This window comes from Sander lucioperca, chromosome 5, assembly GCF_008315115.2.
Source record: "Sander lucioperca isolate FBNREF2018 chromosome 5, SLUC_FBN_1.2, whole genome shotgun sequence".
Classification (NCBI taxonomy): domain Eukaryota; kingdom Metazoa; phylum Chordata; class Actinopteri; order Perciformes; family Percidae; genus Sander; species Sander lucioperca.
In genome coordinates, this window is record NC_050177.1 from 41608972 (window position 1) to 41626832 (window position 17861).

The 17861-nt window shown below is 41.2% G+C and overlaps 1 protein-coding gene across 1 annotated transcript in view; it reads left to right on the plus strand.

Annotated features, from left to right (window-relative positions):
- The first annotated feature begins 8963 nt into the window (after positions 1 to 8963).
- Positions 8964 to 17861, plus strand: part of akap1b (A kinase (PRKA) anchor protein 1b) — a 32236-nt gene continuing 23338 nt past the window's right edge. The window contains exons 1-2 of the mRNA XM_031287041.2: positions 8964 to 9161; positions 15464 to 17085. Of these exons, the coding sequence (XP_031142901.1) occupies positions 15489 to 17085 (1597 nt within the window). The 5' untranslated portion in view covers positions 8964 to 9161; positions 15464 to 15488. The remainder of the gene's footprint in view (positions 9162 to 15463; positions 17086 to 17861) is intronic.

Consider the following 17861-nt stretch of genomic DNA (forward strand, 5'->3'; position numbering starts at 1 on the left):
ATTTGTTTTCGGGGGTTGTGTGCTTTTCTTTTTGCATCGTTTCTGTATTTGCAGTGCGTTTGTGTAATTGGTTGTGTTGTGTGTATATGCAGCGTGTTTGCTAAATGCTGCGCATGTGTTGTCAAATTAATGCAGATGTTTCCTTAATTTGCTTGTGTTTTCTCTATTTGGGTGTGTTTCCTAACGTTGCAGTTCATTTGCCCCTGTTGGCCACCGTACCTTTGTGCTCTCAAAAGATTGACAATACCAAAGGCCAAGTAGCCCTAAAACGGTAAAGTTCAACAACAAAAACAGATGGAAAAAATAATAATAAGTCAAAAGTAAGAGATAATCAATCCTAATCTTCAATGTTTTAAATCAAAAGTATGAGATGCTAAAGATGTAGCTTTCATTAGTCATGTTTCCATCTAATTGTCAAGTGAATTTTAAGTGAACCTTTAAAATGTTGCAAAAAAGAAAAGAAAAAGAAAATGCGAATTAGAAGCATTTCCATCAACTGGTTTAGAGTAGGGATGCACCGAATCCAGGGTTCGGCTTCGAATTTGGCCGAATATTGGGCTTTTTGACGGGGTTCGGTTTCTGCCGAACCTTAGAATTTTTTTCCACCGAACCCTACGCTTGCACTTTGCGCGCTACGATGGTCGATGTAATGACGCCGCCGTTGATTACGGGAAGGTCTTTACGTAGGTGGACCGTTCAATTCAGTAGGCTGTTAGAAAGTGAAAATGGAACTTGTGTGCAGGAAAAAGGTTGTTTGGCAGTACTTTCAGTCAAAAGAAGGCGATTCAAGTTCAATTTGCAATGCCGATTTGTCTCGTGGTGGCAAGGACCCTAAAAAAAATGAAAAATACGTACACTGATGTGGACTTTGTTTACTTTATTAATGTGTCAACTGTGTTAATGGACTGAGGATGGGAGTAGGGTCAGAGTAGGATTCAGTATTCGGTTTCGGATTCGGCAGAATCTTAACCAGTGGATTCGGTATTCGGCCGAACCCCAAAAATATGGATTCGGTGCATCCCTAGTTTAGAGCAAATAAACTAGACACCGCAAAGCGTAGTTTCATCAAAGGTTGACGTTACGCATGGTTGTAGATAGCAAACCGGCCTGCTAAATCAAAGAGTTTAGAAGCTAAGTTCTTTGGCTAAATGGAGAGAGGTAGCATTGTACAAGTTGGCCACCTGTGCAGAATACAGGGTTGTGGCAGAGACATTTGGTGTCAGCGAGACAACCGTTCACCGCTGTGTATACTCAGTGTGCAGGGCCATACAATTCAAGCTGTTGAACCAATTCGTCAATTTATCCAGTGTGGTAATCAACACATGGAATAGATAGATAGATTTTTATTGATCCCAAAAAAATGGGAAATAACGGTGTTGCAGCAGCAAAAATATCAGACACATACAGAGTAAACATTAAATAATAGAAAAAACAATATACATGAAATAATAATAGAATACTACACAAGCAATATTTTTGAAATATATACAATTTGGAAATAAAATGTTTCAATAGATATAGATAGACTAGATATAGATAAACTTAATGTGCAAGTTGGGGAGTAAAAATGTACAACTGTTTCACTAGTAATGATAGGATGTAGATAAACCTATTGCGCAAGGTTGTGCAAGGTGCATTCAGTGCGGTTGTGATGTATATGAGTCTTATCTCACACTCAGTGATGAAGTGTTAAAAAGATGATTTCCTGTAGCGGTCCGTGCGACATCGAAGCTGTCGGAGCCTCTTAGAGAAGGTGCTCCTCTGTTGGACCAGTGTGGGGTGGAGAGGGTGGTCAGGGTTATCCAACTAAGTACATTTACTCCAGTACTGTACTTAAGTCCAAATGTTGAGGTACTTGTACTTACTACTTTTCATGCCACTTTCTACTTCTACGCCGCTACATTTCAGAGAGAAATATTGTACTTTTTTAATCCACTACATTAATCTGACAGCTTTAGATACTAGGTACTTTACACATTAAGATTTCTGCACACAAAACACATGTAGTTTATAAAATCTGATGTTTTATTATAAATCAAACTAGCCAACAATATAAGGGCCTACAAGTCCAGCTGAAATGATTAGACCAGGGGTTTTCAAATTGGGTGAATGTGAGCCTCCCCTTAGAGTAGTTAAGGACAGCCGAGCCCCCCCTTCCCCAAAATCCCGTCCACCTGCCCTAACCCACACACGCCTCTGCAGTACATGCCATCTTTTGTGTGTCCCAGACAATGATAAGTTTCAATAACAACTGATAAAATGTAAATATTTTTTAATATTGTATTTGAAGACATTTTATTTCCACAACTTTTTAAAAAGTGCATTCATAAACGATTCTTTGCAACAGCAAATCATTTCTAACTTCATGCAGGCCTAATTGAGGCTACTTTTAAAGTCACTGAACATCAGTGGGCCTATCCACAAGTCAACAAAACATGCTTAACATGTGTTATGATGGGGGGGGGGTCAACCCCCTGAACATTTTGAGCATTAAATACTTCATTTCCTGCATTCTGGTGAATTTGTATGCACCTATTTCTTCCTTTTTCTGAATCAATATGCTGGAAATATCTTTATGTAAAGGGAAACAGATTACAATCAAAATCTAAAAACATAATGGAATATTTAGCAGTAAGGCTCTGAGGCATTCTGTATTGCTTTCATCTATTTATTCTCCTGTACATCAACTTTTCTAATTATATCTGAGTCAGCACACATGTAGCCTAGGCATCATTTACTCCTCCCTCCTCTTTTGCTTCTTTTGTTGGGGAAGTAACCTCCTTAAATGTGCATATGACAATTATTTACCTCAATGATACATTATTCATTTTAATTTATTAATAAACTCCTGGACTGTAATATTTCAGGTGTTTGAGCAAGATTTCTGCTCATGTCCAAAACTTTGTGCACATTCACATTCAAATATATCTCATCCCATCTGTGTTCTCTGAGATTTGGAGGAGTCGTGATATTTTGAGAAAAATAAAGTGATAATAGGCTATTACAAGAATAAAGTCACTATATTTCAGAAAATAATCTACCTGCACCATAGCCTGCTGTGCATTACGTGATTGCTCTGCTGATACGGTAGATCTCAGACCGTCTGACAGACTCAGAGTCCCGTTTGGGTCTCTGGTCTCTGAATGAGACAAAGTTTAGGGAAGTGGCTGTACGTTACTCTACATCGGAGGTGGAAAACCAAAACTACGGCAGAAATACACGGAGCACAAACGGGACACATCTACCGCAGCATGTCGACAGCAGAGCGCATCCATAAACCTGAACCTGCACAGCTTTTTACAGCGAGAGTGGACACTAAGCGACGTCCGGTTTCATATTTGTCAGTCAACTTTTCAAAATACATTCGGGGCTGAAGCCCCGGCAAAATCAGCTGATGCCGCGTCTGTCAGTGGAAACAATGAGGCCGCGCTTTTGATGCGCAGAGGTGTTGGATGCGGGGCTGCACTGCAGAGAGAAATTAACGCAAGTCGACCTCCACCTGCAGCCAAACCCGCACTCACACAAGTAGGTGGAGGTGAAGGGGATTAGGACTTTCATAGCCTTAGTGGAGATCTGGGGGAACTCGCTCTCCACAGACAACCATAACGCGTGATCGGCATTTCTCCCGGTCTCTGTCACACTGCAGCAGAGGTGCAGCCTCGGACCCCGACCAGGTGAAACCTAACTTTAACTCAGGATCATATTTCCTTTCCTCATATTTTTTTGCTGGGTCCTGTCTCCTCCCTTAATGCTGACTTCTGTTGACTTGGGACAAGGAAACGATGCACTTTAAAGCTAATACACGCACGCACAATTACAGATATCAATAGAGCTGCATACAGTTATTTTTTCTTCACGTGTCGCGCCTCCCCTGTGGCTCTTTGGCGCCCCCCAGGGGAGGCGCGCCTCACCAATTGAGAACCCCTGGATTAGACCATTAAACACACAACTGTTTGATCAGTCTGATCCTTTCCACTTTCTAAAATGGGAGGATTTTTCTGCATTGAGTACTTTTACTTTTAATACTTTAACTACATTTTCTGATTATACTTACTTAAGTAACATTTTCAATGCAGGACTTTTAGTTGTAACAGGTATTAGTACTTTTACTTACTGAAGTAAAGGATCTGAATACTTCTTCCACCACTGCCAGTAAGCCATGGCAATGTGACAGTGAGCCTTCTTCCATTTGATTATCTACACATCAAAATGTCTTCTGTGAAAAACAGCTATCAAGTCTCGAGGAATTTCTCTTCTCCATCAAGTTGACTGAATGAGTGAAAGAAACCCTGTTAGTTTACTGTATCTGTTGTGCTCTATTGACTGCTGGGATTGATGGTCCTCGCTCCTCTCCTCCAGGTGGAGGCGCTGTAGGACAAACAAACACAACTGTTTTCCAAAGGTTTCCATGGAGACAAAAAAGTAAAAATATTACTCAGACTGTACTACAGCATTTATTCACACAGGCGTCCCCGGGTGCTGAGCGGCCCCGTCTCCGACCTTTTTCTTCTTTTTTTAATTGACAAAATGCATTATACAAAGAATCGGGTAAACATCAATAGCACATACACATCAAGTGTAAATTCTTATGAATATATGATTGAAAAACACACAAAGTAATACAAATGTATTTGTACAAACAATAACAGACTCATAAACAATTTAAAACGAGGTAGGCTATATGTTAGTCTATATCCTTTGCATTCCACTTCCGGGATTGTTCCGGTGCTGCAGGAAATTCCGCCGGATGCATGTATTTTCCGTTTCCGTCCGCTTTGTTTGTGTTGGAATTTAAACTCCAGTGGAGTTATGAGGACTATGGTTATTCGGCGCGAGCAGCGAAATCCTATTTCTTTTCTTTCTGTCAACAATCCAAAGCATCCTGCAGTATGGAGGCACAGTGTGGTTTGGGGGCCTCTCAGCTCATCTGAAGGCCAGGATTCTACGGCTCCTGGGAATCTGTTCCAAATTGGTGGGACACTCAGTGGAGAACGCGTTCACAGAAAGCCACGTAATGCACACCGTCAGACTGGCTGACAAAATCTCCCAGGACTCTTTGCATGTGTTGCATGGGGAGTACCAACTCCTGCCCTCCGGGAGGCGCTATAGGGTCCCAGACTGCAGAAAGAACAAATATAAACACTCATTTGTTCCTCTGTCAATATCTCTGCTGAATCAACACAGGAGGGCAAAGAAGTGATAGTTCCCCCCCACTTTCACTTTCATCTATATATGTATGGCTATTTAAGACCACTCTTGCAGGGCAGGGCCCCCCTCATATTAATTAAGTATCTATTTATGTTTTATTGATGCCTCTATGTTTTTAGCTCTTTGATTTTAGGTTGTTGTGTTGTAATTGTTGGAGCTTGTATTGCAAGACAAATTTCCGTGTACACGCACAATAAAGTGCTATCTATCTATCTAACTGCTCCTCAGATCTCTACAGGGTAAATCCAGACAGCTTTTCTGTCACACAACTATTTAGCAGCGGCTCTGTGCTGAGTTTAGCACCGCCCATGACGACTGAGATTGGTTTAAAGAAATGCCATTAAACCAGAGCACGTTTTCCTCCCCTCCCCGAATGCTATGTGGACTAGCCAGACCCTCCTTCAGCGCGCTTTGGAGGAGGGTCTGGCAAAGTGAGACTAGTTATATGTAAACACAAATTCACATTTAGTCAGAGGTTTTAAGGAAAAAAGCTCTACAGTTTCCACAAGTGTAATACTTTTTTTGTTGTTTAACAATCTAAATGACTTGAGTGAAGATTTTAGTTCTATGAGAAAAGGTATAAATAAGGAAATTAATTAGGAAATGTCTGCTTGTGAATATAAAATTTGGTAGGCTATATACTTTAGAATGATGAGATTAATTAGATACTCAAGAGTACAATTTCCTGAATTATCATAGAAACAGATGCTATCTTTAAGGTTAGAGCAGAACATGAAGTTAGTGAGTTCTAAAAAGTAAGACTCAAAATCTGTCCAAAATCTTTTGGATATTTCAGAATAAAAACAAAGGTGAGAAATTGTTTCAATATTCTGTTTACAAAATGTACAGGAAATCAGTCTCCGAACCTGGGCCGGTGCATCTTCACAAACGTGATGTCATCAGGTGGAACGCTCCAGCGGCATCTAGTGACCAAAATACAACCTACAGCTGCAGAGTCGAAGGCTACTTGTGGAAAACTGACAGATCAACTCACAAAGCATTAATATCTGAAATCAATTAGCAAAAGACAACCAGGGTCCTGACTGTCCTCCTTCTGATGTCTCTACATTTCTCTTTATTAGGGAAACAAATAGCAGTTTACCCTGCAAAGCTGTCAGAGAGAAAACCACAACTTCACATTATTATTATACAAGTGAGGCCTGTTGTGACAGTCAATGACAAGACAATATATATGGAATATATTTCACTGGGGATGTAATAATATGTGGTGACACAATACAAACGTGACGGGAAAACAATGAGCAGCTGAAAATTGGATCACAATGTGAACATGTTTTCTTTATTTAAAATAATAAAAGAGGGAAAGCGTCTGGTTTAAGACTACTTTTCTTTTTTTAGATTTAAGATTTAGTGCACATGCTTTGTATGAGTTCTGAAATGGTTCCACAACTAAGGAAGACAAGTTAATCAAAGCTCAAATTTTCATATGATCAGTGGTGGAAGAAGTATTCAGATCCTTTACTTCAGTAAAAGTACTAATACTACGCTGTAGAAATACTCTGTTACAACTAAAAGTCCTGCATTGAAAATGTTACTTAAGTAAAAGTATGTAAGTATCATCAGGAAAATTTACTTAAAGTATTAAAAGTAAAAGTAGTCAATGCAGCAAAATCCTCACATTTTAGAAACTGGAAACAAAAAAAGCATTGAAATGCCAAAAAAGCTTCAAAAGCATAAAAAAAAAGCTTCAATATGGCCATAAAGCATCAACAGCGTCGAAAAATTTCAGAAAGTGTTTTAGGTGCAGAGACACTCCTACTGTTTACATGAAGATGAGCTGAGAGTCTGAAGGAAACTGCATGTTAGCATGAACTAGCTGGTGAGGCTCGAACAACACTGCAGTGGTACTTTCGACTGTACCGCGCATCACTAAGAGGACTCAGGGTAACCTTCCATTGCGTACATACATCATTGTTTTATTCTGCAGCGGCGAACAATCATCAGTCCATGAATGAGGGAAATGTCTGTGGTTAGTTTGCATGTGAGTTATAACAGCAAGAGTGTCTGTTATCTACCTGCTAAAGTCAGTTGTGAAGTGAGGATAACGTTGTCAGTAGGCACCTGTGTTGTTGTTTTGATCAGATAATGATATATCAAATAAAATGTTATGTGAAATCAGTTTGACTAATATAAAATGACAAAATTATTGGTTTTTGTTAGACTAGATTACCTGATATGTTCAATATAATAACTAGAAAATGCATTTCCTGCAGTAAATGCTTGTGAGTGCTGAAAAGCTAAATTGCTAAAGCTAAACTGGATTGATGGCTTAAATGCGTAAGAAGAAGGGAATGGTTTCAATAAGTATGAAGTTCATTGAATTGTTGAATAATACCAATATTGTATGAAAGTTTTTGTAAAAGCTGATGCTAAACTGAATTGCCGGCTTTAATTTGGATAAAGAAATAGCTGAAAGAGTAATGAATGAGTTGGTAAAATGAGAAATGGGTGGGTCAAATTAGGAAATCTCAATTAGCTGTGTTCAATATTTTCAAAAAGAACGAAAAGAATTTGAAGTTGTGAGAAACTCCTTATAAATGAAAGATGTGGAACATTTTTAAGTTTGAATTAAGTAAATGAGACTTGATTTGGAAAGCAGCTGAATCTGTATAAATAGCTGAAAAAGTGGGAAAGGGATGAAGGATGCAAAATAAAGAGTAAGAAATGATAGGGGTTCAAATGTTTTGCCTATCTGCGCCACTATTTCTTTACAGCAGAAAGACATATTGACAGAGAAATACATAAACATAGATATGGAGAGAGAGGTCCCGTTTTGACCTGGTATTAAAATCCTGAGTGATCGGATCACAAGTAGACAGCTCTAAGTACACGTGCAAACGCACTCAGGACTAGGCTTGTGCCGATTGGCGATCAGATCGTATATCGATGATTAAAGGAATGATCGGCGATTGGGTTTTCCTACGCATATATTAAAGCAATTTGAACTAACTTACTATCACAATTATAATATCTAGAATCTGCGCCCTACTGTTTATTTTCTGGTGGAGCGGTAAGTCCACCCACTGAGCCACGTTAATCAGCACGAATAATGGTGAATTTTAAATCCTTAACAGTAATTACAAAGCAGTTTGATCTGAGGGACAGGCAAACAGCGTCTTGGTTTACTGAAAACTAACTAAAACTAAAATGAAATACAAAAGTCAAAACTTAAAAAAAATAAAAACTAATTCAAAATAACCTGTCAATGTGGCCGCCACAAAAACATTAATGTATAATGTTAATTAATACTGTACATGAAAAACATATATTTCTACTTATTTCAGCAAAAAATACTTTACCTGACTTGTTAGTTTAATTTAGTATCAGGATAGTCACGACACTTAACTTTATAGCGTAAAAATAAAATAAAAAAATAAGGTTACATAAAGCCATACAATTCTTTGACTGATATGATCGTGAAATATTTAATTCAATGTGATATTAAAAAAAGGTCTTAAAAAGTGCTTTTAATTTCGCTTGGGCACCTGCCCCTCAAAATGTCCATGAACGTCCCTGTGTTTAACCTTGTGCAGCTGCAGCCTTACATTAATCTCATGACATTCAATTCAGACTTGTGTCGTGTCGAAAGTGATATGGGAAGTACAACCTGGTAAGATTGCCGTCGTGACTCAAGTGACCATGGGCGCTTTTTCAGACATGAGACCCAACATGTTGAAAAACTGTCAGATAACGTAAAGGTCTGGTCTGAAATAGGTGACTTTACTGCATTCTCAGTTAACGCGGGACTACAGACGGCTTGAGCACCTGAGTATCGCGAGATTTGACCAGCTGTTTGGTCTGTTTTTTTAGACTGGTGCTTGTCGGTCTACACGTGGGGAGGATCTGACTTTGCTTTCCACAGGGATACATTTGAAAAACTCACAATATCAGTATTGCTCTCATCGTGGCGGCACCAAGGACCATAACATACTGTAAGTAAAAGTAAAAACTCTGAAGAAGAAAGAGCGAAATTAGCAACGAAGGGGAAAGCCCAAGACTATAACGTTAGCCATTTGCTTCTTGTTCACACAGCGTGACTTAACGTAACGTTAGTTCAAATCTACTCACAGGGGTGCAACACGCGCACAGTGTATAAAACCCCATTCATTGAAATTTCCACGCGTCTCTGCAAGCTGTTTCGGGTTTACTGTGTCACCGACTGAATGCAGTACCCCCATGTCATTGAAGAACTAGCCTGACGTTACACATCTTTCTCTAACTTAACAGTCGGCACACTCCAGCTAGCCTCTTTCCCTGTTGTGTAACTTAGATTACCCTAATTTCTTTTCTCGGGCGGTCTATATGAATTTTCTAAAATCAGGGCCATGTGTCTTATATAGTAACAAATGTGTATAGGTTATCAGCAGTAAGAATGCAAGTTAAGTTAGTTGGATATCATTTACGCCAGGCCGGCTAACGTAGTAAGCTAACACGAAGGTCTGAGGCCCATGCAGGACAGGAGCACTCCAGAAGCGTCCTTAAACCCTGCGTCAGTCTGGGACAAGCCCTCACTGGTGCATTTTGGTTACGTTTAAAGCTGTGTGATGTATTGCATTTATGTCGTGGCCTAACGAGATGGTCAGACTGTGAAATTAAACTCTCAAGTGGCCCTATACATGAGGCTATCATGGTGAAACTAACCCATCGTAGTGGAATGTGCGATTAGCTGCCTTGGCATTTTAATTCGTCTATGTTCATAGACGGTTTAGCATTGTAACCAATGTGCGGGGCTAGCCTGCTAACTTCATACTTTGTATCCTGCACTGCGGCCTCCTAACCAGCCATGCTTATTCCCAGTAGTGTAACGTTAGCGTTAGGTCACAACCACCTCTGGTACTGGATTTCGTTCCAGACAATGTTACACCAACCTCTCTATATCTGTCAGTCACACTTTCTAGTCATACTGACAAAACGTTGTGCATGTTATTAGTGGAGATGCGTGCTTATTGCGATGTAAAGTGTTTCATGTGAATTCGGCTTTCAATTGAGGCACCTTGCGACACACATTGAGTTACAGTTTCTGTAAATTGTTCTCAATGCTAGCTAACTTACCTCCCCCACGTTTTGTTTTTGTCTTTTTAAAATGGGTTGTACTATGTAACGTTAAGCTAATGCACACAAAAATAACAGTGGTGAAGGAGGAATGGAAAGGAAAAGGAACTCGTGTGAATTAAAAGGGGAAAGCCTCGAGTCTTATTTTGATAGAACGTGCCTTTCGCTGAGTTAGTTACCTCATTGCGAGGAAACATGAAACTGTAGCTAAGAATTCTAAGTGCAGGTTCACGTTTTGGTCTGTATACTTGCTAGCTAATTTGCAATTTCTGTTAGCTGTGTTGTGATGAAATGGTCGTAACGTTACACAGCGGTTTGATATTATTGAGCTTCTTTACACATGGCAAGATTTAACGTCGATTGGATTATTTATTTGGAGTCACACAGTCTCATTGTGGGTATTATTAGCATGTAGGTAGCTAGCTGTGATGGTTTGGCATTAAGTCGCTGAAAGTTATTGACCCTCGTGAACAGTTCACGTTTAGACAACCCGTTAGCTAAGTCAAGTGTTGTCATGTAAACTGCAATACTAAGATTTTGTTGGGCTTTGTTTATCTGTCAGCTGTATTAAAGCATTAGCCTGTTGTAGCTAACCATAACGCTAACGTTGGTTAATTTAAACTTGACTCTAGCAGTGCAGTGTAGTCCATATCTTGCATGCAAAATTAGACGGTGTAACGTTACTGAGGCGCTCTCGGCACAGACGCACAATCCTATATTGTGCTGGAACGAGGGCCACAGTACAATTCGATTTACACACAATTCCCACATTGGTGTTCACGTTACTAGTTATAAAATGTAACCCTTTAAGAATTGGGGTTTCCGACTAAACCAAACACGTCTGTGAACAGTGTGAACGAATTAACGTTATAAAAAAGTTTCACAGGTATACAGTAGGCACAGTTTGCTGGACTGTCTAGATGATAGTATGTCACAATGCTCTGTTTTCATTGTGCACGCAGCTTAGGTTGTAGGGCTTGTAACGTGTAAATACAGCCTGATCACTCCCATATCTGGACACCAAGGGCACAGTCTGAATCTTGACTTTAAGCTGCAGAAAGGCTGAACACCTGTCTGACCTGTGAGCAGCGCTCAAGATTAGTTTGACTGCTGAGCTGTTATAGTAACCTTGTCCAAGGTGAATGTAGTGTGGGCCACCATTTCATAAGCACATATACAGTGTACAGGCTGACATCACTACCTTTCTCTTATAGTTTAGCTGTCCATATGAAAATATATCAGTTTACAATTGTATTGTACATTGTACATCGCAGGTGATATTATCCAATGTGAAACTGAACCAACTTATCAGCAAGGCATGACAGTTCAATTGGTTTGAGCTGTAAATAGCCCAGGTCAGTTGTTTAAAATATATCATTCTCCTCGAATAAGCTTTATTTAAAAGGTGTGGGTGTGTAAATCTATTATTTAGTGTTAACGATACCAAGATGATTACATTATGATTCACATGACTACGTAAAAAAACAAACATCAGGAAAAGTATAGAGGAATAGGCAGAACGGATGACAGAACATAGAACTATTTTTTATTAATTAAAATGAAATGATTTATTTGATGGTAAACTTTATATTTGCAGTGACATCACTTACGAGAGAGAGAGAGAGAATAATTTTTTATGGTCCATACAATACTGCGGTTAAAAAAAACAAAGACTTCTTAAGCTATGCACTACCTGTGGATGGTTATCTTAGTGGCTACCTTACCTACAGGCCAGTAAGCCTGTCATCAGTGTTGTGTAAATTAAAAGACACAAACGGGCTGATTTATCTTTGCTTATAACATTTTGGATTAATGTTTATGTATACTTTTAGACCTATTTTTTTTTTTTTTTTTTTTTTTTTAAGGAAATTTCACATCAATTGACAAGTACAAATGGAAGTACAGTTGTTAACATCAGAATTGTACAGAACCAAAGGTTTTGTATCAATAGTTTCTTGTTCCAGGTGTCCAATGTCCATTCCCTTTCGATATGTATAGAAAAGAAAAACATACAATTTAACTTTTTACATCCAGAGGGGTATAAAAGCAAAAAGTAAATGCATAAAATGAAAAAATAAATAGAAATGTCTGTAGCAGTTTGGCATTGTTCAGTTGTGTTCACATCACTGAGGTACATTGAGAAACCCAAAAAAAAAGAAATCAGATAAAAAGTGGACGTTCCTTCAACTCGTTACCTTGACGAAATCTGGTCTTAAAGGTCTGATGAATTGTACTCATTTTTTCCAGTGTTTCATGAATACGTCTAACTTTAGGTTGAGAGAAAAAGTAACCTTTTCCATAGTGTATATATCTATTGTCACATCTATCCAATTATTTATTGTAGGTCGAATCTGTAGCAAACATCTTTTAGTTAGGGCCTTTTTTCCTGCTGCCAATAATGCAGCACTCAGTTCTGGGGGGATATACCCTAAGTACATGATTTTGGCAGCAGCATTGCCGTCAATGCTTCGATTTGATTGGATGAGCTACTTCGTCGGATCAAGCCTTTCATTCACTATAAAAGAACTCCTCTTAACCCAGTAAGTTTACAAGAGAGACTAGCAGTCACTGTGAGAGCCCTGGCATCCGGTTGGCTGCGAACCCGGTCGGCCTCCCGTGTCCGCTTTGTCGCGCGCCGCTGAAAAAAAAAAAAGTGGTGCGCGACAGCTGGGCGCGCACTAAAAATCGGACGCGCCGGTAGGATATGACATCATTTTGACCTCCCGATGGCGCGCACCAGCTTGGATGCGTCCAGTATAATTCACCTCTTACAGCATTTAGCAAGCCTTTTTGGTAAAACAGCGCCTTCGCTGGCACAGCAGCAACACTTAAGGCAGAGAGTGGTACTGCAGCAAAAGTGACGGCAAGACTTGGCTTCTTAAACAAAAACCAACAAAATGATAAAGAGAGGTGAAGTTCTGTGAGAAATTTATGAGGGAAAAGCTGGTTAAATCAGGAAGACCACATGAACTGTAGAAAGTGGACTGTTTTTCTCACTGTGTCCATTGCACAGAAACATGGTGATGTCTGGTGAGAGTTAAAATATTAATGTAACGCATGCTCTTCAGTGGATTATGCATTTGCAGAATAGCAGGTGATGCTTGAAAAGATGGTGAATCTTAATTTTATCGGTACATTTTGTCGAGCATCTCGTTACTAAAATAAAAGTGCTATCCAGTTGCTAAAGCTCTGGGTGTTTCTCGCTAACTGACCAGACTTGGTCAACAACCTGTAACATTAGTTCCTATTGCTGCAGTAACCAACACTATAATCATTTTGAGGTAAATGGTGCGTAGTGTGCAGAAATAAATTAAATCAAATGTACAAATGCCAAATATCAGGATTATGTTATCAGGGGTAGAGTTTTAAGGATATACACAGAAAGTTGCTTGGTATTTTCATCCACTTGAAATTCTCTAGCAATTGTATGCCCTTGGCAATACCAATCGCATCACCCGATGTGTGGATGGTGTAGTCTTTCTCACTTCTTTGGGAATACGTTTTCATGGCTATGTATTATTCAAGACAAGGGCCACAGCCTCGGTTCGTTCATTCATTTGTGTCTGCACCGTCTAGCCCAAATGTTGACATTCTTAGAGGAGAGTCCCTAACCTACTGGTCGTTGAATTCATGAAATAAGTCACTTTATATGAATATAGCACAGTGTTAGTTCTATTTCATAACCCCACTTACTGTAATTATTTGTTTTGTTCTAACGCAAACACACACAAACCTTTCCATTGTTACCTAATGTTGAAAGTATATCCCAGGTCTGCTAGCTGCAGCGGGCCAGCCGTTGATTACGTAGAGCAGGTGGGAGTGCAAACAGCCATAGAGGTCAAAAGTCTGTGTGTGCATGAGTGTGCATTTGTTGCTAATGACAGCCGTGTCTGGAAGCATGGCAGGATATGATTGAGTCACATCCAGACCATGTGATGCATTCCTCCTGGTGGAGGCAGGCTTGGCCACGTTTGTTAAGGAAAGGCATGTGCACATGTCCTTTTTTTAACATGGACAGAGAGTCACCCGCTGTCAGGCGTTGGGTATGCAGAGGGCTGTCCCAGTGTCTTCAGTTGGGTCTGATTTCCTATGTACAAGCTGACGATTTTGTAACCCTTAAGACCTTCAGCTCAGTCTGGGTTCTCTTGTGTTCCTGCTGTGTTCCATTCTTTGGGCATTTTCCACAGAATATGATTTGATAGTGTAAAAGATTTAAATATACTGAACCGCCCAGATACAGAGACACAATTTACACATCTCGAAAGATAAGAAGATAAGAAGGCAGCACTGGCTGGGTAGGATTGACATTAGGACTGCGCAATATATGTTTTCGGCATCGACACTGCGCTGTGCCCATGCGCGATAGTCACATCGTAGACTGTGCGATGTGAAGTCAGGCAAATTAAATCGGACACGTCATGCTACGACTTTTTTTTGCTGCTTCATACAAAAGGAAAACTTGCACGGTTCTCATTTTCCATGACTAATACAGTTTTTCATTAATTACCCACACAACAGTCTAGGTAAGCAGTTTCACAATAAACCCACTAGAGCTGTAATCGGGCCTTAAAAGTTCGGCCCGACAAGGCCCGAGCCTGACAGAATTCGGCCCGAGCCCGACAAGTACATTTTGATTGACAGATTTTTAAAAGCCCGAACCCGTTTACAGCCCGACTGTACAAAGCATATCGGAAAATAGTGCGGACACGCTCTTCACGCCGCGAGCGGGCACACGCACCACTCAGCGGAAAAGGGAGAAAAAAAAAAAAGAGACTGCGCCGCACGCACACAGCTCTTTTGTCTTCCGTCAAGAATGAGTAATTTATACATTTTTTAACATCATTTATTCATGACTAACGGAGGCTATAGGCCACATGGAAGTTGGAACAAAGAAATAAAATAAGCCCTCCAGAAGCCAGTCTCTGTTTCACCTCCTCAGCATCCATTTTCACGCTAATCGAAACGCTTCACCTGACCGCTCGTTTACTGCGCAACTCGGAGCGCAAGCCCGAGCCCGGCCCGAGCCCGTGTAACATGATAGAAATGAAGACCGAACCCGTCGGGTTCGGGCAAAGATCTTCAGTTCTAATCCAGACCAGTTTTCCCAGATTTGCTTTACATTTTGTTTACTGTGAAATGTCCCTCAATTAATACGAATCTTTGTGTCTTTTGTAACTTTCAGGTGTAGCTGTTAGTGTCCTGAGGAAATGCCGCTGAGGTTTCGTTCTATCGCGCCCTACACACTACCCGGAGTCCTTGCACTGATCGGCTGGTGGTGGTACATCTCGCGGAAGAAAGAGCGGCTCGTCAACCATGACAGCCCAGAGGGGGCTCCAACCACTATGGGCCTTAGAGCATCTCCAGCAGAGGGTAGCAACGGTTTGGTTGAGAAAGGCACTGTATCCCCCGCAAATGGCACAGAAAGCCCCACCCACAGACCGCCGAAGGTCGGCAACCTGAGAACAGAACATGAAAATATTTCCCCGATCCGTGTCCAGGACAATGAAGCAGCACCTTCACTAAAACAAAGTTCTGAAGAAGCTGCTCCTCACCTTGGCAGAATAAGACTAGGGGAAGTCCATAAACCCCCGTTCTCGACTCTACCATCACCTGGCAAAGAAGACTGCCTGCAGGTGTCATTGAAAGACCATAAAGACCCAGAGAATAGCTTAACACCTGCCTTGGTTAAAGAGCTGGATAAAAACCTAGTCAACGACCCAGCCTCTCCTTCAGAAGCCACAGTAGAAGAGGTGGTCTTGCCCTGCCGGTCTACCAAAGTCACCAGCTCCTCCCCAACTACGCACCTTTCTGATGCAGAGAGGCCAGAGCCAGAAGGGGAAGTTGCAAAGAACTACAGCCCTGTGAATACGCAAGCTGAGATAGTTGTTTGTGCAGTCACCCCAGCCAATGTGCAGAGAGTGATCCCATCAGAGGCTGACTCTCTAGAGACGCCCCCTTCAGCGCAGGATTTCCACCAACGCATTCTAACCAGCACGCCTGCCTCCACGGCCCAGACGACAGACCAAGACTCCACTACCATATCAGAGACACCAGAGGACATCCAGGTACACGGCGGCCGCGGAAAGGAGCAGGATCTGGAGCTTCTAGCAGCTGGACTCATACATGAGGTCATCTCGGCAGCCACCCAGGAGGTCCTTGGTGTCACCAGTTGCCAGGTCACAGAAACCAGCCAGCCCAGTTGCAGCAGCAGCACACCGCTGGCCGGCGGCAGACTATGCTCCCAACAGGAGCCCAGCACGGCAGCACAGCAGCACCACCATCTACTGACAGACCCCTCTCACATAGGCTGCGAGTCCAGAGAGGCCACAGAGAAGGAGGAGCTGGGGATGCCCAATGGCTGCTCCTCGGCCCCAGTATGGGAGTCTGTCGAGGTCAGTCACAGGGTTCATCAGACAAACCATGCACAGAGAGGCCTTTGGCCGACACCGTCGCACCAAGCAGCACAGAGTCCCCCTCCTTTGCTAAACATGAAACTGAAAGGCGATGAAGCAGCGATGCTGGGCGACGACTCTGCCTGCAGTACGTGCCACTCTGAGGATGGCATCAGCAACGAGGACCTCCAGAACAGCGTGTTAGACAACCAAACAGATGTGATCCAGCTTACGGACTTGTCTGCAAAAGATGCCACGCAGCCTCAATCACTGGTCGAGACGACCACGGAGGCATCGTTGTTGGCTGAAGAAAACTCATCGGATGCGGTGTGCGAGATAAAAAGGCTTAACGGACTGGGCCTGAGGAATGGAGCTCACGGGACGTGTGAGGTGGAGACGGACCAGTCTGGAGGTGAGGCATCAATCTGTTGATTCTCGGTATTGGTGTAAGAAGTGTTGCTGAGCACAGCCAGACCAATAATGTTTTTTCTTTGATACTAAGATTGATATTTGAGTTTAAAAATCTGATGATATATCAGCCAATAGTCAGCCCTTACATGTTTTTTGGGCTGCCCCCTAAGGCCTCCTGCACACTGCCTGCATGGCGGGAGTGTGTCAGCTGCGTGGCGTGTCCGTTTTTATTTCGGCTCCCACGTTAACAGGTTAGAGCTTGCACACTGCCTGCGTGACACGCACGTCTCAGGCGTGGCTTGAAAACTTGAAAACTAGGGCTGTCCCCAACAATTATTTTTTAAACGCTTAAATCTAGCAGTTATTTTTTCGGTTAGTCGAATTATTAACAATTTACACAAAACAAATTTCAATAAGGTTCAAGTCTCTATTTATTAAAATTGTTTAACACTGCACTGTTCAAGTAAAATTAATTTGTAGTGCAACCTGAAGTCAGATGTAGGCTATCAATCCAACAACAAAATAAAGTCACTTTCAGGAGGAATACAAAAATAAAAACTTAAAGTAAACAGAGCAAGTGCAAAAAGAGTAGCCTGTATTTGCTTTTTTAACAGTAGTAGGTAAAATAATGAATAAACTCTTCTCCCTTTAATCTTACAGTAAAAAAAAAGTGCAATTTTAGCAACATATGAAATCAGATGTATCAAATAAATCCAACATAAGGCAAGTTGCAGAGTGTCTAATATAACAGTCTGTAATCGATTGGGTCACTCATGA